This window comes from Daucus carota, chromosome 6 (genome assembly GCF_001625215.2).
Source record: "Daucus carota subsp. sativus chromosome 6, DH1 v3.0, whole genome shotgun sequence".
NCBI lineage: Eukaryota > Viridiplantae > Streptophyta > Magnoliopsida > Apiales > Apiaceae > Daucus > Daucus carota.
In genome coordinates, this window is record NC_030386.2 from 29,360,279 (window position 1) to 29,382,800 (window position 22,522).

Genomic DNA, 22,522 nt, shown 5'->3' on the forward strand with positions numbered 1-22,522 from the left:
CTGCTTATAGACTGTGGGACAGTGAAGATGTGTCAGCTAGCAACTAAATTACTACTCTACTCCTATATACAGCTCATACTGTCTCAACATATTGGCAGTGTGCATATTGAGTCGCCATATATAAAACAAAGTCAGTATTTGCATGGTTACAAAAGTTAGTAAATTAAGATTAATCAATGAAAATATTAATTATGAATGAATTGCATGATTAGAAATTAATAATAAAAATAAATCGTATTAAAAATTGGATATATAAAAGCATAATAATATTATTTAATATTTAATCCAATTTATTATATCTTATATTATTTAAGAAGAATTTATCATAATTATCAAATTTTAAAAATTAAATTAAGAAGTTTCTTATACTAAATTGATTTAATATTAATCGACTCCAGCTCGGTAGGTTCACAGGCCTGAAATTTGACGAGACAATTTTAGAACTATGGTATCAGTCTAAACTCTCCATCCGATAACAAATGTACTCCGTTTTATACGTGGTGATTCAAGTGTTTAGAGATTAAAGTGTTTAGAAAAAAAATAAAAATTATGAAATAAAAATTAGTATTTTTAATTTTTTTTATAAGTGTTTCTCGATTTTTTATCCGATATCAGAAGCGGTGTTTAGAAAAACTCTACCCAAACAATCACCTTATATCGTATTTTTTGAAATAAATATGAATTTGGTTAAATCTAGTAATTACATGTGTATCATTTATATTGACCATGTGCACATGGGGATGGGAGCAGCTAGAAGTTGCAGACTTCTGTCTTTAAAAAAGAAAAGCAAAGGTCTCATCTTTGGCCAAGGCACAAATCTTGAGCATCTTTTGCTAGCTCTTTCTCTGTAGATTTGAAGCCTATCTTTGGTTCCACTAGTTAAAGATGGTGGAAGTGACAAGCTGGGTATGGAGTTTAGTGGTGGTTTTGTTGACAGTATTGGCAAATGGAGAAGACCCTTATAGATTTTTTACTTGGAATGTTACTTATGGTGATATTTACCCTCTTGGCGTTAAACAACAGGTTCTTGTACTCTCTCTCTCTCTCTCTCTCCCCCTCTCTCTCTGTGTGTGTCTCTCTCTCCCCCTCCCTCTCCCCCCCTTTCTCCCTCTCCCTCCCTCCCTCTCTCTCTCTCTCTCTCTCTCTCTCTCTCTCTCTCTGATAATGAAATATGGTAGAGCTGATGAATTGATGTGATTTGGTTGTGCAGGGGATTTTGATAAATGGACAATTTCCAGGACCACAGATTGAGGCGGTCACCAATGACAATGTGATTGTGAGTGTTACTAACAGTTTGGACGAACCCTTCCTCATTTCTTGGTTAGTATACACTCTTCCATACCCAAATGTTTATCTTCAAGTGTTGAAACTGTGTCAGTGTGTTCTATTGTTATGTGTAAGAGTGTTATGACAAGTCTGGACTTTGTAAAAATCTTTGCAAATGGTCTGCTAATACTTAACTGTGAAGGAGTATAATGATATCCAGGTTCAGAATTTGGTCGGTGAAATAAATGAGTCGAGAGTTCAAGCTTGACCACGGGCTACCATATATAAGTATTAGGTAATAGGAGTATATGTTATAATCATGGAATTGAGCTATGACACCTACTTTATAAAGTCTAGAAAGCATGATAAAGTAGCAACCACATATGCATGACTTGATTTCGTAGTGATTGGGAGATGGAAGATAATTTTGGAAATATTAACAGGGGATGTGAATTATGTTCAAGTGTTTTGAGATGCACTAGTTTAGTATATGAGATGCACCGACCCTAGATAAGGAAAGAATAATGCCAAAATTATGCTAAGATAAATCTTGAACAGGAATGGAATACAGCAGAGAAGAAACTCATGGCAGGATGGCGTCTATGGCACCAATTGCCCCATCCCTCCTGGCCAAAATTTCACTTACATTCTTCAATTCAAAGATCAGATTGGGAGCTTCTTTTACTTCCCTTCCCTTGCCTTCCACAAGGCTGCAGGCGGCTTTGGTGGCATCAAAATCTATAGCCGTCCTAGAATTCCTGTTCCTTTCCCTCCACCTGCGGGAGATTTCACCATTCTCACCGGTGATTGGTTCAAACAGAACCACACTGTAAGATCATAAAACTTACTTTTAACTGGTATACATCGTTCTAGTTGTGAGTAAATTTCATTTCCTAATTAAAAGTAATCTCCCTGTATTTCATAGGATCTGAAAGCAATATTAGATGGTGGACATGATCTTCCTTTTCCTGATGGACTTCTAATTAATGGTCGTGGATCAAATGCATTCACATTCACAGTAGATCAAGGTAAGTAACTTACCGTTGTAGTTCTTATAACTTGGGTAAACTAAAATATATTGAACATTTCTGTTTGGTGTGAACTCATAATGAACTTTTTTTGCCAGGCAAGACTTACAGATTGAGAATATCAAATGTCGGGCTTACCGCTTCAATCAATTTCAGAATTCAGGGACACAAGATGCTATTGGTTGAAGCAGAAGGGACCCATACTCTCCAAAATACTTACTCCTCACTTGACATCCATTTAGGGCAATCCTACTCTGTATTGGTTACAGCTGATCAACCGGCGCAAGATTACTATATTGTTGTTTCAACTCGTTTCACCTCTCCAGTGCTCACAGCAACATCCATTCTTCATTACAGTAACTCAGCAGGAAGTGTGTCTGGTCCTCCACCAGGTGGCCCGACAATTCAGATTGATTGGTCCCTTAACCAAGCTCGGTCTATTAGACAAAATTTGACAGCCAGTGGACCAAGGCCTAATCCTCAAGGCTCTTATCACTATGGGTTGGTTAACACTACACGTACGATAAGACTAGCCAATTCTGCGCCAATCATCAACGGTAAACAGAGATATGCTGTGAATAGCGTCTCGTTTATTCCTGCGGACACCCCACTTAAGCTGGCAGATTACTTTAACATTCAGGGAGTTTTTAGTCCAGGAACTATTTCTCCAAACCCCACCGGCGGTGGTGGTTATCTCCAGACTTCTGTCATGGCTGCTGATTTTAGAAGTTTTGCCGAAGTTATATTTGAGAATTCAGAAGACACCGTGCAGTCATGGCACATTGATGGGCACTTCTTCTTTGTTGTGGGGTAGGTCTCATTTGCTTCAACCTTTCAGACATCGGGTTTACAAACTTGCTTTATAAACAGATCTAAATACTTCATACATCATGCTTCACACGATAAATTATTTCCCTGTGGTGCCAAGTGCTAACAAATTAAATGTTGAAATATAAAGTCTTGCTTTAACTCATCTATGAACCTAATGCTGTGAACAGGATGGATGGTGGGCAATGGTCAGATTCTAGTAGATTAAGTTACAACTTGAGAGACACGATCTCTCGGTGCACTGTCCAGGTACATTGTGCATCTTTCATATCTAATGTGTTAACTATGTTCTGATTTCAAAAATGTAAATATTTATAATTTATTGGTTGCTTTTATTAGGTATATCCAAAGTCATGGACTGCACTTTACATGCCAATGGACAATGTTGGAATGTGGAACATTAGGTCTGAAAACTGGGCTCGCCAGTACTTAGGCCAGCAATTCTATCTTCGGGTTTATTCACCTGCAAATTCATGGAGAGACGAATATCCTATTCCCAAGAATGCTCTTGTCTGCGGCCGTGCATCTGGACGCAAGACTAGGCCTCTTTAGAAAACATAAAACAAGTTTTGAATTATTCAAGAACCCTATTTTATTCATAGGAACCGCCACGAAAGGGTGACTGGTTCAGTTTATTATGCGACTACAACATGATTCCAGAGAAAATATGCAGCGGCTTAGAAGCTCTACTTGAGCTTCTCTTTAGTTAACATTTACTTTGTTAGAAACATAATTAAACTGGTTTCTCTCCATTGCAAAATGTAACCTTGTTTTTATTACATGTTTTGTGTTTGAGAAGAATGGGCCTGATCAAGTATCATCTTAGCTAGTTGCGGCTGCAAGGTTTTTATATAGTATAAATAGTGAAGGGCCTGAACTAACAAGTTTTTTTAAAGACAACAGCAATGCAGAAAATTCACGAAGTTAAATTGATGATTTTTCTCAACAGTCACAATGTAATGAGGCATGTAAATATAATCAAACCTTTGTTTTCTAAAAGGATGAGTATACGATGATATAGTTTTACTAGTTAAAGGGTCTGTTCGGTTTGGAGAAGCAGAAGTTGCTTCTAGCTTCTGATTTTCTTTACTCGTCTGTGTAAATAAGTAGAAGCACTTCTAAAAATATGAGAATACTAGTTTTTATGTCAGAAATTCGAAATTCTACTTCTTTTTCAAACACTTTATTAACTTATTTACTTATCACTTCTACTCCACCACTTCAATGTAAGTAAAAACTCACTTTTTTAAGATAACCCAAGCAGTCCCGTAATCACACTTGACTTATTTGGAAAAACAGAACGCTGAACGCTTTTGCAAAAATTGTTATTTGTTTGGTCCGATCTTCTTTAGCTTTTTTGGGAGCTTTGTATGAATACTTTAAATCGATAACTTTGACAGGTCACAGCAGGCTTTTGAGAATACAAGTGTTAGCCCAAGTGTGTTGGCGTTTGCTGGATAATGAATTCCCAGCTGCCGAGCTGCGTTCTAATGTAATTTTTTCTTCTGCTAAATAGACACCAAATTTTGTGCTAATTATTCTTGACATGAATTTCTTTTGGTGAACTTTGAAATCATATAAATATACGTTCTTGAAACTTTCTAAATACCTATTAATTTTCAAGTCTTTCAAAAGGTATTAAATATTTCATATATTGTTTTATATATTTCACATATAATGCATTTCTTATAATATAAAGATAATAGTTCACGATGCTTTAATTGCCTACTTTTTCTTAAAACCAAAGAAAAAATTAGTTTAAACTTTAACAATTTTTTTAATATATTCCAAACTTAAATTAAAATGAAAAAAAAAAAGAGAGAAGAATATTACTTAGAAACTGGGTAGATTAAATCATGTTCCCCCTATTCTCCCAACGGTTCCAACTTCCAAACCCAGATCACATGCAAAGGGCAGAAACATGCATGCATGCACCAATTTAATGGCAATTATTGGCAAAGCCCTTATAGTTGGGGGCTATGTAGTTTCAACTTGCGAGCCTAGTGGATCATCGTAGACTCTATATAATGGGCTTCCATTGAATCAGCAGCAGAAACACAACACAACATTATAATCATGAGTACTCTTATTTCACGTAGTAGGGTCTATGTGCTGCTGCTTGTTTTTACCATTGTGTTGGAGTGCTTGAGTGTACAACTTGCACTTGGAGATACTAAGCTACATAAGGCCACATGGGGTGATCAAGATGACTGTGGATACGGAGGGGAATGTGAGTCTAGGCCACTTAGTGGTCGTCATCGCGGTGGTGGGCTTGGTGGGGGTGGACTGGGTGGGGGTGCAGGTGGAGGATTTGGGGGAGGTGGAGGTGCAGGCCTTGGAGGTGGTGCTGGACTAGGTAGAGGGGGAGGACTTGGTGGAGGACTGGGAGGCGGTGGTGGTGCAGGTGGAGGTGGAGGACTTGGAGGCGGTGGTGGTGGAGGACTTGGAGGCGGTGGTGGTGTAGGTGGAGGACTGGGAGGCGGTGGTGCAGGTGGAGGTGGAGGACTGGGTGGCGGTGTTGGTGGTGGTATAGGGGGAGGACTTGGTGGAGGTGGAGCACTTGGAGGCGGTGGTGGTGTAGGTGGAGGACTGGGAGGCGGTGGTGGTGCAGGTGGAGGTGGAGGACTCGGAGGCGGTGTTGGTGCAGGTGGAGGATTTGGAGGCGGTAGTGGTGTAGGTGGAGGGCTTGGAGGCGGTGGTGGTGCAGGGGGAGGGCTTGGTGTTGGTGGAGGACTAGGAGGCGGTGGTGGGCTTGGTGGTGGTGGTGGGCTTGGGGGAGGTGGTGGTTCTGGTGGAGGGTCAGGTCAAGGTGGTGGATTCGGAGCTGGTATAGGTGGGGGAAGTGGGGCTGGACTTGGTCTTGGAGAGGGTGGTGGTGGAGGTTCTGGCGGAGGAGGTGGTAGAGGGATAGGTGGTGGTGGAGTTGGTGTTGCTAGAGGTGGTGGTGGTGGTTTTGGAGCTGGAGGAGGAGGTGGTAGTGAAGGTGGTTATGGTCATGGTCAGGGAGGAGGATTTGGGGCAGGAGGCGGCGTAGGCGGTGGTGTTGGTGGCAATGGTGGAGGTGGAGGAGGAGGCGGTGGTGGGGGGATCCGTGGCGGTGGCTTTGGTTTTGGAGCTGGTGGAGGTTTTGGCGGTGGAAACTGAAATTTGAACTCTTGCATGGGAGCAAGTGAGCAAGTGAGCAACCGGCTGTATTCATCTTGTAGACACCTGCGCTGCACAATAAATAAATTTAATAATAATCACATGTGTTCAAATTTGGTGTACGTAATTATTGTACAAAAATTTGTATATAATGACGTATTATAACTTTTAATTGGAATGGACTGTATTCATATTAACCATCCCAATTAAAGCATTCTAAATCAATTGCCCCGTGATTATATACAAATTTTAAATTTTATATAGACAATTATGTGCACCTACTTTTATCATATTCGGTTTGCATTTATGTTACACGGTAAATCTGAGTTAATTTCTTATGATATTTTTTCAGTAATATTCAATTGATTATATAAAGTCTGTGCAGACTATTATTGGTTAAAAAATTAATGTACATGAATTTTAATTTTTCCTTTTCTAATCCTTGAATTATTTTAGTTGTATATTTTCTTAACTACGAGATATTATATCTGAAACTAATCTCTATATATTTTTGAAAATCTCGACTAATTTATAACAGTTTTAGAAAGAATTACAATATAATATGGTCAAAATCAAGATTTAATGATCAAATAATATGTTTAAGATCAAATAATATATAACACAACACTTCAATGTAAATTAAAATTATATCATAAAATACACATGTGATCTTAGACATACTAGTGTCTATACATATTAAGAAAATAAAAGGACAAGAAATTTCAACCAAACAAAAATGTCATTTTCATCTGAGTTTAAATAAGATAATAATTCTTTCCTTTCTTCAAACGATTTTCTTAACATTGCCAACGAGGTTTTGAAGTCGAAACAGAAATCGATGATGATGTTGCAGGTGAAGATTTTGCTTCTTAAAATCAAGGGCATGCAATTGCAGTTTTATCCAAAAGTTACACCGAACCCTCACTCGCTTTATCTATGTCACCGTGTGTGTGCGCGCCCCGCTATATCCTATATATGTGCGTGTTAGAGCATCTCCAATAAACTTTTTATTTGAGCTCTTAAATTTAAAAATTAAAAATTCATGCCAAATTTTGAGCTCCAAGAGACTCTTAGAGGCTCTTTAAAAACTTAAGAGCCTCTTCTCTCTTCTCAATTGTAGGAGCCACTAGATAGCTCTTAACTAATATTTTATTATAAGTTTGTTCCACTTACGCTCCTTCTTTCCACTTTCTTTTGTCTTTTTATGAGTTCAATGTACTATTGATAATATAAAAATAAATAAATAATGGATATAGGGATGGGCACGGGTCACTTCGGGGGTGGGGAGTGCTATCCCCGACCCCGATACCTGAATTCAATACCCCTACCCGACCCCGTCCCGAACCCCGAACGGGGACTATTTTCCTCCCCGATCCCCGCCCCGAACAGGGAACGGGGATCCCCGCGGGATTTCGGGGAATTTTATTTTTTAATAAAAAATAATAATTTTATAATATATAATATACTTTTTAGTTAAAAAACAACCTACTAACTCCTAATATAGTAATAAAATTAATATTATTTTATATTTTCAACGTCAAATCATATTAAATTTGATTTCTAATATAAATAAACAACAATTTAAATAATAAAATATATTATACTACAATATATTTATAATCAATCAATAAAAATAAAGATTATTTTTTACTTTTAATTATATTGTAAAGTTCATCTATTTCTAGTAATATATTTAGTATAATATATATAAATATATTATTATTTATATATATATATATATATATAATCGGGGTCGGGGATCGGGGTGGGGAGACAACAATCCCCGACCCCCGCTCCGCCCCCGAAAAATTCCCCGAATCCCCGACTTGAACGGGGCGGGGATCGGGTCGGGATCGAGCGGGGCGGAGTAAATGCCCATCCCTAAGTGGATATAAAGAACATTGTTGGAGTACATGTACACTAAATTGCTAAGAGCTAGTAATTTATATTATATTTAAGAGTGATTCTAAGAGTCTATTGGAGATGCTCTTAGTGTGTGCATGCATTGTGTTATTCTTTTTAGCATTATTAAAACATAAATGTAGTCGGTAATATTACGGTGATATAATATGTGCCTCATCTTTGTATGTAGTACTTTATATGTATCCTAGGTAGTTTACCTTGAAGGATGAGAATTTGACACGCATTTTAAATATCCTAAAAGATTTAGTTTCATAAATTTTTTTAATTTTTTTCTGAATAAAAATTTAATGTTTGAATTTTTATACATAAAAAGAAAATCTTAAAATTAAGTTATGGAAATATGTTTCATAAGAAATAGGAACCTTAAAATACGTGCCAAGCGATGAAAAAGAACTATAAAGAAATGAGAATGATGGGGAGTAATAATAACATAAATGAGAGGTAAATCGTGAAGAATTATAATCAGAATTCAAAAAATTCATTAAATCATCAATCTGAAATCAATGATTTCAAACAATTTATCATCTACGATCAATTCTCAATCAAAATCAAGTCAAGTGATACTATATTTTTGTGGAATTTAACCACCAATTTAGATTTCATATAAATCTCAAATCAAAAAATTCTTTGATTGTCTATTGTCTATTTTTATTATAGTATTCGTCCTTATTTTATACAATAGTATAAATAATTACAGATGACATGCATCTAACTTTGATTTTTATGAAACAAATATATAATATCGACAATAGACAATCATAATTTTTATTTTAAAAAAAAATAAAATAGTTTATGAAACTAAATCTTCAAGGAGTCTTAAAATACGTGTCAAACTCTCGTCCTCCAAGTTAGCTACCCAGGGGACCTGTGGAAGACAGACATATATCAGATCACCATAATATTGCAGACTACCTCTATATTTTAATAATGCTAAAAAAATAACATAATGTTAATAATCTAATCCGAACCTATACGGTAGTGACAAAAAAAAATCCGAACCTAACACTAATGACAAAAAGAAAAAAAAATTATAGTTTAGTAGTAAATTTCTAGACACACAATAAGTTAGGTGACGAAAAAATCTATTTTCACATACATACATATATATATATATACATATATATATATATATATATATATATATATTGTATGATAGCTGGTAGGCACCTTCATATGTGAAATACTAGAAATATATAATGCATGACACCTTCATATGTCTGATACACTGGTACATATAATTTTAAAAAACAATAAAAGATATTTATCAATTCTTTCTAGTTTATAAGCGAATTTTTCTATGTGCATTTCTTAATTTATATTGTTGTTATTCTTATATAAAATACTGCAAAATTCTTAGACAGCTGGTAGGCACCTCCGATCATGTGTGAAATTCTAAAATTATACAATGCAAGACAACTCTTACGCACCTTTATATGTCCAATAGACTCCTTCGTCCAATTAAATTAAAAAAAGTAAAAAATATATCTTCCTAACTGCCTTACTTGCTTTTGCACTACACATTCCATTCTTATCTCTTCCGAATACATATCTGTACTTCGCATTTATTAAGATTTTCTAAATTTCATTTTCCATTCTTTCTAGATAATAAGTTTGTTTTTTTTTGTAACTGTATTTCTCAGTTTATATTATCATATAATATTGTAAATTATTATATAAGTACTAGACAGCCGTTAAACTATGGCCTTATTTGGAAGTTAGAGGTTTGAGGTAAAATTAGAGGTTTGAGGTATTTTAGAGGTTTGACCACTAAAATAAGCTAATATTAGTGTTTGGTAGTTAGCGGATTGAAATAGAGGTTTGGATTCAAAAAGCTAATTTTGAAAAAGCTACTTTGAGGAGCTTTTTGGGTTAGCGGTTTTGGTTTGTGTCAGGAAAAGCTAATCAATCAGCTATTTACCAAACAGTTTTACGAGAGACAACTAATTCAATCCGCTAGTCAAAACATCTAATTTAATCAGCTAGTCAAAACAGCTAATTCGATCAGCTAACAGCTAACCGCTAACCGCTAATTCCAAAATAGGGTCATAATAGATGACAGCTGTTAGGCACCTTCATATGTCCAATATACTCCTCAATTATATCAACTAATAAGAATAAAAGATTATTTTTTGCTCACCGTCTCACTTGGTTTTGCATTATACATTCCATTCTTATCTCTTCCGAATACATATTTGTACTTCACATTTATTAAGATTTTCTAAATATGATTATCCATTCTTTCTAGATTATAAGCGTTTTTTTCGTAACTGTATTTCTCAATTTATATTATTGTAAATTATTATATAAAATGCTAGAAATATATATATAATACTAGACAGCTGTTAAACACTTCATATGTAAAATGTTGAAAATTATATAGTAGAAGACAACTGTTCGGCACCTTCATATGTCCAAGACACTCCTCAGTTATATCAATTAATAAGAATAAAAAGTTATATTTTTCTCACCGCCTCACCTGTTTTTGCATTATACATTCCAGTCTTATCTCTTCCGAATACATATTTGTACTTCACATTTATTAAGATTTTCCTCTAGATAATAAGCGTTTTTTTTTTGTAACCGTATTTCTCAATTTATATTATTGTAAATTATTATATAAAATGCTAGAAATATATAATACTAGACAGCTGTTAAACACTCTATATGTGAAATGTTGAAAAATATATAGTAGAAGACAGCTGTTAGGCACCTTCATATGTTCAAGACACTCCTCGGTTATATCAATTAATTAGATTAAAAAGTTATTTTTTTGTAACCGCCTCACTCGTTTTTGCACTATATATTTCCTTGTTATCTTTTCTCAATACATATCTTCACTTCTCATTTTGAACACACCCCTCATACAAAGAAAACCCTAATTCTTCGCTGTCGATTTCAGATCCGATGAAGCGCCATTTATGTGGTTCTGGACTTCCGATCGAAGGCAATTAACTTTTTATATCTGTTATGTTTACTTTTTACTCGTTTTTTGATATCATCTTCGTAGATCCTCTATAATTATTTAATACATAAATGATCTCTATGTGAAAATATGTGATCTATATACTCATACACAAATTTTAATGTTTACATTTTTCCTGTTTGATTCAGTATGTTTCATTTGTTACCATACGTAGATCAAGAATTTTATTTGCTATATGTGTATTTTATGTTAAGTTTATAGTACATCCGTGGGTTATATGTGTTTATTTCATGTTTATATGCATATCCAAATGTTAGATTGTTAATCATGTTAAATATCAAATTAGTCCCTGTGATTGTATTTATTTGTGATTGTATTTATTGATCTCGACAAGGTATAATTTGAATTATTAAAGTCATCAAAAATTGTCAAATATCGAAATATGTATTTGAAAATTAAAATAGTCTTTTGTTGCGTTTTCGCATTTTTTCTTGCTACCAAAATCGAATGAAACGTTGTGAATTTTACTATCCCGAACAATATATTCATATTAAAAAAATATTTACTATTTTTTAAATTTTGATAATTATTTTTCTTTGATTTAATTGAAAAAACATCAAAACCAATTTTTTTATTTTTGCAGGATACCATCTAAGAACAAAAATTTATCTGTAATTTGACTGATCATTATTTCTCATAGATTTTTAATAATTTTCAATATTATTTTATTTTATACTAATTTAAAATTCATAAAATTAATATTTATATAATATAAATTTAATTGATTTAAGTGATACCGCGTCGAGATCTATGACGGATTGATATTTAACCCGTTTTTAACCGGGTGAACGATACTTATATATATTGAATCCGTATGTTTGCGGGGTAGAGAGGTTTGTAACACGAAGCGTCGCTGTGTGTATCTGAATTGTGAAAGCTTTAGGTTTTTGTTTCCCCGAGGTTTTAGTGGTTTCACGAAGTCTTATTTTCACACGAGCCAAACATGCCATTATTCTCTCACACTCTGAAAGCCTAATTCTGGGATTGTAGGGCAGATTATTACTTGTTCATCTTTGCTTGATATATCTCAACTCGAGGCCTCTGATTTGATTAGACGTTTAATGACTTATTTTGATAATAAGTACTTTTCTGTGTTAGTAAGTATTTCAAGTAATTGATTCCTAAAATGTCAAGCGATGAATATGAATTTTCAGGAAGCTCAGAGGACGATAACAACAAGGATCCTGATTATGACGGTGTTAATAGAGCAGGTATAATTTACATACATATAACTTCTCACTTTGTGTTTTTCTTTTTTCTGGTTATTTTCAAGAGTTTTTTTTTTTGTTAACGTTACGTGTTTATCGTTGAAATTGTAATTATGTTTTGCATTTTGTGATATGTAATTAGGGCAACAGTTTAGTGTCTAATGTTGTAGTGGATTTTTGTGAAATAGGTCAAGATTTTTTGAGTATGATAGAGGAGAATGATGATGAGGGTGTGAAGTTAAATCAAGATAGAGAAGGTGTTATTGATTTGAGTGATTATGAAGGCATTGTCTCGGAGTCGGATCCTGATGATGAGGTTTCGAAGAAGAGGAAAAGGGTGGCAAAGAAGAAGGAGGTGGTTAGGAGTCGGAAAAGGGTGGCAAAGAAGAAGGAGGTGTTGGCAGAAGGTAATATGGCGGGCTTAAGCAGTCATGGGGTGCAAGAAGTTCCTGAGCTTGTGGTTGATGGCGCTGTTGAGTATAATATTAGGAGTAGGAGGAAGAAGAAAGGAAAGGATAGGCCAATATTGTTGTGGGAGGTATGGGAGGAGGAACATGAAAGGTGGGTTGCGGCTCATAAAAATGCAGACACTGATTTGGAGAATCAGAACGATGTGGTTGCTGAGACTGTTGAAGGTTCACCTAATTTGATAATTCCTTTGCTGAGATATCAAAAGGAATGGTTAGCTTGGGCGTTAGAGCAAGAAAAATCCGCAGTAAAGGGAGGTATTCTTGCTGACGAGATGGGTATGGGCAAGACAGCCCAAGCAATTGCCCTTGTCCTAGCTAAGCAGGACTATAATCGGACAGTTTGTGAATCAAGTGGAGCTTCATCCCCTCTAAATGCGTCTGAAGGGTTGCCAGAAGTTAAGGCAACCCTTGTGGTATGTCCGCTGGTTGCTGTCATCCAGTGGGTGAACGAGATTAATCGATTCACCTTAAGAGGCAGCAACAAGGTGCTAGTATATCATGGTGCCAATCGGGGAAAGACTCTTTATGAGTTTTCTGACTACGATTTTGTAATTACGACATATTCAATCGTAGAGGCGGAATATAGGAAAAACGTGATGCCTCCTAAACAGAAATGCATTTGGTGTGGAAGATTATTTTATGATCATAAGATTTCTGTTCACCAGAAATATTTTTGTGGTCCAACTGCTGCTAGAACTCATAAGCAGGCAAAACAGATGAAGCTTAAGAATGCTGGACCAGCTGTTAACAGATCAGAGAAAGGCAATGGTACCGAGTCGGTGGATGAAGGAAATGAGACTCTAAAAAAAGGGAAGCAGTACAACAAGGGTAAGGCATTTGGAGCTGGAACTTCTGCCAACAACCCAGAAGGAGCTGAAAATGGAATGTCTAACAGAAAATCTACTCTGCACTCTGTCAAATGGAATCGCATTATATTGGATGAGGTGTGTTGATAATTATTAATGTTAGAAGATATCTCATATTTGGCTTCTTTGATTGCTTATCTTGTGTGTGTATAGTTAATTCTTGTCATCAGTTTTTTCCGCATTGCTCTGAATCCAGATACTGTGGAATGAATTATGATCCACGCAATCATTTTTGACCTAATTCTAGCTTATAGGTGTGTACCTTCTTATCAAACATGTAATCAAGTTTCTGCTTAGGAATCAAATGAAGATGATATATGATCAGTGACCGTTGTTATCTGCATCATGCTAATTCTGCAGGGCAGTAGCCAAGTGACGTTATCCTAATTATGCAAATTGCCCTTAAACTGGAAATGGAAACTATTGCCAGAGCATGATAATGCACCTACTCATGCGAGGGCGAGGAAGTAGGATCATATTATATAAATCACTTATCATGTTTAATTACCTTATATATTCTATGTTCTACTTCTGTAGCTTGTAGCAACTAGGCTGGCAATATTAGCTTGGACATATTATTCTTAACTTACAAGTCTAACTGGACCAGGAGATATACATTGCAAAACTCTCTAAGTTAATCAACCATTACTGCCTTCGTCAGATGGCAGATTTACAGTAGTATCAATATTTCTTGTTATAATGCTATAAAATGTTATAAACTTGAACTTGTGTTAATGATTGCTTGGACATGAGGACGTGATTTGTCAGTCTCTTCATGAGCAAGATCAGTAGTTCTCTTCTATCGGCAACTTGTTGCACAATAATTGTAGGATTTTTATCATTACTTGAACAACTTATGTTACTCGTACAATTTCTGTGCTGTATTTCAAAATTTGACTTTGTTGTTTATGGATTTGAAATAAGTCAAAGTTGAGGAATGTGCTCTTCTACAGGTCTTTTTTGGTTTCTTTGAAGGTGTTCTATAAAAACTTATCCGTTAACTTTTTGAATAAGATGTTTGTATCCTCTGTTACAGGCCCATTATATTAAAGATAGACGCTGTAACACCACAAAAGCTGTTCTTGCCTTGAAGTCCTCCTTCAAATGGGCTTTGAGTGGCACTCCCCTTCAAAATCGTGTTGGGGAACTTTACTCTCTTGTAAGATTCATTTACACAATTTAGCTTGATATAGTATACAGTTACGTTAATACCATCCCCATTTAAATGTAATTAATTTTATTGTTTTTGTTTTGCACAGATCCGCTTCCTCCAGATTAGTCCTTACTCATATTATTTTTGCAAGGACTGTGATTGTCGAACACTTGATTATAGGTATGGTTTAGGATTTAACTGTCTCTCTTACAAGATATGTTGCTATGCTTGTACTCCAGTAGCCCATTTTATCTATCACATTACCCTACCTAGACCATGCATCCTTTAATGATCAAAGTTTGCAGATGCCTCTGAATTGGCAGATTGACAACGTGAAAACATTGATAAACTGATGTCAAATTCTGCTAGTTACAGGAAATTGCAATAAATAAACTTTATACGCTATTATCTTAGTCCATCATATCTTCCTATTCAGCTCAGCTATGAATGTTGCTTTTGCATGCTATTAACTTATAAATAATGGAATGTGTGATGACTATTTACAAAACGTTAATATAAAGTGGTATATAGTATGTGGATACTGGGTAGACATATACATACGCACATATAATTTTATAGACTTCTTTGTTTGATGCAAATCACCAAGTAAATGTAATTGAAGTTACTCTTAGAAGGGTCTTATCAAATTGCATCTGTGTCGGTCTACTACTAATTAGGTCTCTTTTTATATATGTATATACATATGTATACACACATGTAGACATTTTGTTTGTATGTGTATTCAGTTGTCCATGTAGACATTTTGTTTGTATGTGTATTCAGTTGTCTTATATGTTATTTTATAGTGCTTGGTGGTTACCCTCCGCGAAATTTACTATGGGACTAAGGGTCACATGAATTTATGTAGTTTCATTAGACAAGCATTGGAATGCAATTCTGTATTTGTTGCAAGGAATCCTGATAAGAAGCTTAATAATTTACCTTTTTATTTGTAATTAAATTAGTGTTGGTTTCCAACTGAAAATGTATAGTATTCATATATCTCTTCTGTCTTTACTGTTTAAATTGTGGCAAGTCTCATATATTTGTGTTTAAAGTTTAAACTAATGATAAGAGAGAACTTAAACTTGTAAATGCTTTTAATGCTTGATCATGATGGAGCTCTATGCTTCTGTCTTATGTAATCTTATATATGTGTTAAGGTGTTCATGATATCATCTCTTCTATGTCTTGCCTTGCAGTTCGAATACTGACTGTCCAAATTGCCCACATAAATCTATGAGACACTTCTGCTGGTGGAATAAAGTAAGTAACAAAATTTATGTCTCAAATCTTGTCTTTTCATTTCAGAATCTATTGATAACTTTTTTTTTTTAACCTTTTTATCAATATGAAGCATATTGCCACACCAATACAAGCCCAAGGAAATATTGGATCTGGCAGAAATGCCATGATATTGCTGAAGCACAAAATCTTAAAAAGCATTCTCCTTAGACGTACTAAAAAGGGTAGAGCTGCTGATCTCGCACTTCCTCCCAGAATGGTATGTTTTATAAGTTCTTATTACTCTATGCAAGTTCATTTTGATATCATTTTTGCTGTAGTTTCTCATGCGATATTACTTTTTCATTAGATTTCATTGAGAAAGGACTCGTTGGATGTCAAGGAAGAAGATTACTACACAGCATTGTACAATGACAGTCGGGCACAGTTTAACACGTGAGTCAACTGCTTCATTCATAAGTAGTTGAAAAGATATATTTAATGACTTTTAATAGTGCTTCTCTTTTTCAAAATTAGTGGTCATTGGTTATATGTATCATATTCTTAACTTTTTGCACGTCTCATATATTTTGTTTAGTCTGTATTTGACACACAGTGGCAGTTTCCCTGAACCCCCATTTACCCGTGCAAACCATAAGTCTGGATGTCTTGGCATGGCATGGCAAAATAGTGTTACCAGTGTTTGTATAGTGACATCTTTGTTTATACTAACTTCTCCCCGAGTCGTAATATTAGTTAATGAGCTTATCACATGTGCAGATATGTCACAGAAGGAACGGTGATGAATAACTATGCTCATATCTTTGATCTCCTCACACGCTTGCGACAGGTGAAGTATTTACATGTTATTCAAAAGTGAATTTGAGTCTTGTACTTTTCTAATTATATTGTGATAACCAATTACTGATTATAATAACAGCTTTGTTGGATCTCGAATAGTAGGAAGAAGAAAATCATATTATAGGCTTCTTGGCTTATTCATTTCTATTAAGACGATGTATTTGATTGGTTATTTAACTTGTGAGTGTCTTAAGATAATCAGTAACTCTTCCTAATTTACAGAGTAATTCAGAATAATGATTGAGGATTATTATTTACTAACTAATTAATGTTGGTCGAGCAGATTATGTGTTATAGATAGATGTACTTGATCAGTTTCTTTTGTCTTTGGTTGCTTAAGATTTTCAGTTGTTGAATGCAGAGTCACTAAATTTATTCATACACTTGCTTTCATGTTTTTGGTGTGTTAAAAGTCACAAAATTACTTCCTAAGTGGTCTGGTTGACCTTAGGCAATAATTACCTTGTCTTTGGTTACAATTATGAATAAACAACAATTTATGTGTGGGGTGGGGGTGGGGGGGGGGGGGGGGGAGTTTTTTGGTTGAAGTACTTTTCTGGAAGTCCATAGTTTAAGTCATATTGTGTACTGTGTCAATAATTATGTTTTTTGGGGGGTTTTATATCGAAGTGGCCACGATTTTCGTCAAAATATTTTGCATAGCTATTCGATCTTTCCGGGACTCGTCTTGAGTACTCAAATCACTATATATCAATCTGTTAAATTTTGGAAAAAAGATTAACAAGATTGGAGATTTTTTCCTGATAGATATGTTTTAGACATACGCAATTCAGGTTTTCTTGTTTGATCCCTAAAAATCAAGTACAAGAACAAATTCACTTTGGAGGTGTTGAGTGAATTTTGTTTTTAAAAAAAAATTCCATGTTAATATATGTGTGTTCTAACATGCTTCTGCATATATGATTGTGATTTACTTTAATTATATGAGCCACGTGTAGTGCACTTCGTCTTGTGGCTAGGATTTTTCTAATAGTATATTTTCTAGTTTCAGTTTAGTGATATTTATAGTGATTAGAGTGTTTAAAATGAGTCCTCGTTGAGATCGGGTAGCTAGGGGAGATACTTTAGCGAGAACCGTGGCCATTTTGATTTTAAATTCGTTTTGTTTGTTTTATTTAGGTCACTATAAACAGTGAGTTTATTTTCTCAAATATGCATTTGCTATGTTGGTTATATGATTTTGTTAGCCATCTTTCAGTTCTAATCTGTCTTCCTGATTAAATAACAGGCGGTCGACCATCCCTACCTTGTCGTATACTCTAAAACTGCCTTGAGCAAGAATTCAAATGTGGGGAATGCTACTAATGGCGAAGTGAATACAAGTCAGGTGGATGATAATAATGGGGAAGTGATATGCGGACTGTGTCATGATTCAGTAGAAGATCCTGTGGTGAGTTAATGGCATTTTTATGGAATATAATTGTCTTGTGTGCCTATGTATTAATTTGCCTCAACTACATGTACATAGAAAATTTGCAAGTCTACCATCAATTTAGTTTAGAGACACTTCAGTGAGAAACATGTTAGAGAAACAAGAAAATCAGGATGAAAACACTACACAGTTGCTGCAGTTTTGTGTTCTTATAGTTCTATCCTTTCAGTTTCAAGCTATTTATAAGTATGAACTTGAAACAGATCTTCATAGTAAGAGTAGAACTCAATGATGCTTCTTTACACTTGATAGAAGAAAAAAAGATAAAGAAAAGGCTTTTTTTGGTGAATGGGCTGTTTGGTGCCATGACTAAGAGACACTTTAATAAAGAATTGTGGTAAACTGTAAAAAATTTCCATTTTTCTAACTTTTTATAAACTTACAATTTTGTTCTGTGGCCATTTAGAATATATTTCCGATATACATTGGCCCAAGAGCACATTAGGCCTCTGCAGATCTATTTTCTTTTAATTTGCTTATGGTCACTTAAAAAAAAATTTAAATACTCACATGCTCTTCTGAGGAAATTTTTAGTATATTTGTTGTTGCCCTTGTTTTGTTGTTGGTAATAATCTTCTGTCTTCGTATAAAAGTTTATGTGTTAATATCTCCAGGTTACTGCATGTGGACATCCCTTCTGTAAATCATGTTTGATTGGCTTCTCTGCTAGTGTGGGACAAGTCTCATGCCCTGCATGTTCGAAACCACTTACTGTGGATTTCAGTGCAAAAAATGATCATGGAGGACAGGATGCTAAATCAGCCATTAAAGGTTTTAAGCGCTCAAGTATTCTCAACAGAATTCGGCTTAATGACTTTCAGACTAGCACTAAGATAGAAGCTTTGGTAAATTATTCAATCTCTTCTTAAAACATGTCCATTATTCTGTATCGTTTATAACAAATATATTACCCTGTGGTTTTGGTCGTTCAAGAGCCTTCTGGATGAAGTCGTTATAAGCTGCTAGTATATGAATGTATCTAGTCCTCAATTTACATTGTTCATCTTAAATTTAGTTTTCCTATCCATTCGCTACTTCCTGAAGTGATGCTTTAACATGCCCTAAAATATTAGCTTCAATACTTAATCCATTATACTGAAATGCCTGTCCTAATATGTATTTGTTTTTAATGTGTAGAGGGAAGAAATTAGATTTATGGTTGAGAGGGATGGTTCAGCAAAGGGAATTGTTTTTAGCCAGTTTACCTCGTTTTTGGACTTGATACATTATTCCCTGCAAAAGGTGGGTGGTAAATACAAAAGATTTTTTATATGTTTTTTTTTTCAATTTCTGCTTCTTTTATCAAGCAGACTAAAATATTGTTTGATGTTGAAATGTTTTGCAGTCTGGAGTTCAGTGTGTTCAGTTGGATGGATCTATGTCTATGAATGCAAGAGATGCTGCCATCACAAGATTTACTGATGATCCAGGCTGTAGAATATTTCTCATGAGCTTGAAAGCGGGTGGCGTTGCCCTTAATCTCACAGTAGCATCACATGTAAGCAAATCAATTTTTTGCTGAAAATCTAGTTTCACCATTTAGAACTAGAAGCTTAGTACTTTTTTTTTGCTTTGATCCCACTGAAAAGGGAAAGATCAATCTTAATTTTATGAGTGTACGTGCTTTGAAACTTATGAATCAAGTTGCTTGCAATGGTTGATTACACATTAATGCATGTTTTGGTCGTTGGCCCTTGCAGGTATTCTTGATGGACCCTTGGTGGAATCCAGCCGTTGAGCGGCAGGCCCAAGATAGAATACATAGAATAGGACAGTTTAAACCTATCAGGCAAGTTTTTTTGTCTCTGTAGTAGTTCACATTATGACATTAGTCTACTACCGATTTGTTGTTTAACTTTAACAAATATGTTCTTTGGTTTGTAGGGTTGTGAGATTCGTTATAGAAGGTACAATCGAGGAAAGAATTTTGAAGTTGCAAGAAAAAAAGGAATTGGTATTTGAAGGGTAAGATATCTCTTATCACAAAACACACTTAACTTTGTCAAATCAAATCTTTATCTGAATCATATAATTTCATTGTCCTGTATTTTACAGAACTGTGGGTGGCTCGGCAGACGCTTTGGGGAAGTTAACGGAGGCAGACATGAGATTCCTTTTTGTTACATAGATGCTGCAATCACATGGAAGCCTTTTGCATATTTTGCTTAAATTTTACTAGTTACTTCTTTTCTAGTTCTCTAATCGTATAAGAACCAGTCAAACATTTTGTCATAATTATCATCTTTCCGTTTAATACTCTGAGTCTCTGACAATAGCATATCAAATGGATGGAGGTTTTTAAAATATCGTTGAGATTTACTGGAAGCCTTGTTTACTATTAATAGGGAGGTGTCTTCCTTGCTTCTATTCAACTTTCTGCTAGTATTTTATTAAATATGATCGCATTCAGCATCTTTGCCTGGTAACTTTCCAGAATCTTGTCCTAAATGAAATGTTATGATTTACGTTTTACGAAGTGTATTGTTGTCTAGTGAATGTCTTTTGACGTTTGATTCAAAATATTATTGACTTATTAGTTAAATTGAAGTTTATATTCATATTATACATATATTTTTATCACTATTGGGTGTCTGTATATTCTTATATGACTAATCATAGTTGTAATTGCCTAAGTTTGAGTTTTTTTATTTTATTTTATTTAATCTTATTGAAATATTACAACTCAATTTTGTACCTCTTTATATGCATAGAACTTGTTATCATAGTTGTCATTAGTCAAATTTGTTGTCTTTTTTATATTGTCAAATTGTTTTTAATCATTTTTCTTGTTATACAGTCAAAAGTCATATGGTTTGGAGCGAGGAATTGGGTTAAAGGGGTCGTTTGGTTCGCGGAGTGATATGAGTTTGGAGTGAGGAATCGAGGAATCGGGTTAAAGTGTTATGGGTTTAAGTTATCATATCTGATATCATGTGTTTGGTTGATTGCAATTAATATATTCAATTTTTTTAAAAAATTATATTAGTTATTTATATTAATTAAAATATTAATAAAAATTATTTTTGTTATATATTTTTGCATTATTGATTATTTTTATAATGAATATTAATATTTAATTGCTTAAGTGAAGAAAAAAAATGAAATATAAAACTGATACCATATCCTCATTTCATACCCACCTCATTTTTTGGGTATCAAAAACCATACCTTATGGGTTTGGAGAATGAGTTTGAAAATTTGTTTTCTTTCAACCAAACACCAAGTATGTGTTTGGTTTGGAATTGACGAAAACTTCAAATTTGTGTTCTTTTTAACTAAACGAGTTTGGAATGAACGAAACTTCAAATTTGTTTTCTTTCAACCAAACACTATGTATGGTTTTGGAATGGACGAAACCCATACCTCGCCAAATAACCCCTTAGTTTTAATTTTCCATTTGAATTGGTTTTATTATAGTTTATACATAAAACTGGAATCACGCCAAAAACGACTTGATTTGTGAATTTTCATTTTAAGTTCAAAATAATTCTATGAACTTCGTTTTTTCTGATTTTATCGATTTTGAGTTGGTCTAATTTATTTATTCTATTATGTAATTTATTGATTACAATTATTTATACAAAATATTTATCAACTTTAATAATAAGTTTTGTTCAATTTTATTTTGATTTGTACTTAAAATCTAAACTCAATCATTTAAAATTGTCTCAGTTTATAAATTTTCATTTTCACTTCGGCTCGATTTTATGAAATTCAATTTTTTTTATCAAAATTTACAAATATCTGTTTGATTTATATATTTTTGGAATATTACTCATCCATGTTTATTAAAATATTCCCACATTGTTGATTAATCATATAAACTAGTTATTCTCGGTATTTTAATTTGTTTTTTTATTTTTAATATTTTTAAAATCAGATCATAATTTGAAACTTTCTTTCAATAGTTTTGATACTAAAATAGGTAGGTAAATTTTATTTTGATATTTTGAAAAAAAATATTCTGGAACTTGCTTCCAATATATTTGAAACTTAGAAAATGTAGTTTTTATTTTTGATAATTTTCATCTTAAAATTTCAGAAATTAGAAAAATAGAATGGAGGTGTATGAAAAGCGCGGTGCCCCTCGTTTCTTCTCATTTATATAAGTATAT

General features: G+C 34.2%; 3 protein-coding genes across 3 annotated transcripts; all 3 read left to right on the forward strand.

Moving 5' to 3' along the window:
• Positions 1-702: 702 nt before the first annotated feature.
• Positions 703-3,903, forward strand: LOC108224744 (L-ascorbate oxidase homolog). Its single transcript, XM_017399460.2, has 7 exons — positions 703-1,023; positions 1,211-1,320; positions 1,825-2,095; positions 2,192-2,294; positions 2,393-3,104; positions 3,293-3,371; positions 3,462-3,903. Exons 1-7 carry the CDS (start codon positions 886-888, stop codon positions 3,672-3,674), a joined length of 1,626 nt encoding a protein of 541 aa, XP_017254949.1. The 5' UTR covers positions 703-885; the 3' UTR covers positions 3,675-3,903.
• A 1,295-nt stretch (positions 3,904-5,198) lies between these two features.
• On the forward strand, positions 5,199-6,266 carry LOC108226217 (glycine-rich cell wall structural protein 1). The gene has a single exon (XM_017401164.1). The coding sequence runs from the start codon at positions 5,199-5,201 to the stop codon at positions 6,264-6,266; it is 1,068 nt and encodes a 355-aa protein (XP_017256653.1).
• A 4,676-nt stretch (positions 6,267-10,942) lies between these two features.
• On the forward strand, positions 10,943-20,833 carry LOC108227495 (DNA repair protein RAD16). The gene is made up of 16 exons (XM_017402660.2): positions 10,943-11,133; positions 12,327-12,383; positions 12,569-13,794; positions 14,753-14,875; positions 14,976-15,049; positions 16,072-16,135; positions 16,227-16,373; positions 16,464-16,549; positions 16,874-16,943; positions 18,204-18,365; positions 19,022-19,252; positions 19,545-19,649; positions 19,753-19,905; positions 20,108-20,196; positions 20,292-20,372; positions 20,463-20,833. Exons 1-16 carry the CDS (start codon positions 11,094-11,096, stop codon positions 20,533-20,535), a joined length of 2,781 nt encoding a protein of 926 aa, XP_017258149.1. The 5' UTR covers positions 10,943-11,093; the 3' UTR covers positions 20,536-20,833.
• Positions 20,834-22,522: the final 1,689 nt, after the last annotated feature.

What these genes read in the sequence shown, in the direction of transcription:
- LOC108224744 (XM_017399460.2), top strand. Translation starts at nt 886, where the DNA reads ATGGTGGAAGTGACAAGCTGGGTATGGAGTTTAGTGGTGGTTTTGTTG. An exon ending in CTCTTGGCGTTAAACAACAG is followed by an intron (nt 1,024 to 1,210) that starts GTTCTTGTACTC and finishes TTGGTTGTGCAG; the next exon opens with GGGATTTTGATAAATGGACA. An exon ending in TCTCTCGGTGCACTGTCCAG is followed by an intron (nt 3,372 to 3,461) that starts GTACATTGTGCA and finishes TGCTTTTATTAG; the next exon opens with GTATATCCAAAGTCATGGAC.
- LOC108226217 (XM_017401164.1), top strand. Translation starts at nt 5,199, where the DNA reads ATGAGTACTCTTATTTCACGTAGTAGGGTCTATGTGCTGCTGCTTGTT.
- LOC108227495 (XM_017402660.2), top strand. Translation starts at nt 11,094, where the DNA reads ATGAAGCGCCATTTATGTGGTTCTGGACTTCCGATCGAAG. An exon ending in TTGGGGAACTTTACTCTCTT is followed by an intron (nt 14,876 to 14,975) that starts GTAAGATTCATT and finishes TGTTTTGCACAG; the next exon opens with ATCCGCTTCCTCCAGATTAG. An exon ending in ATCTCACAGTAGCATCACAT is followed by an intron (nt 19,906 to 20,107) that starts GTAAGCAAATCA and finishes TGGCCCTTGCAG; the next exon opens with GTATTCTTGATGGACCCTTG.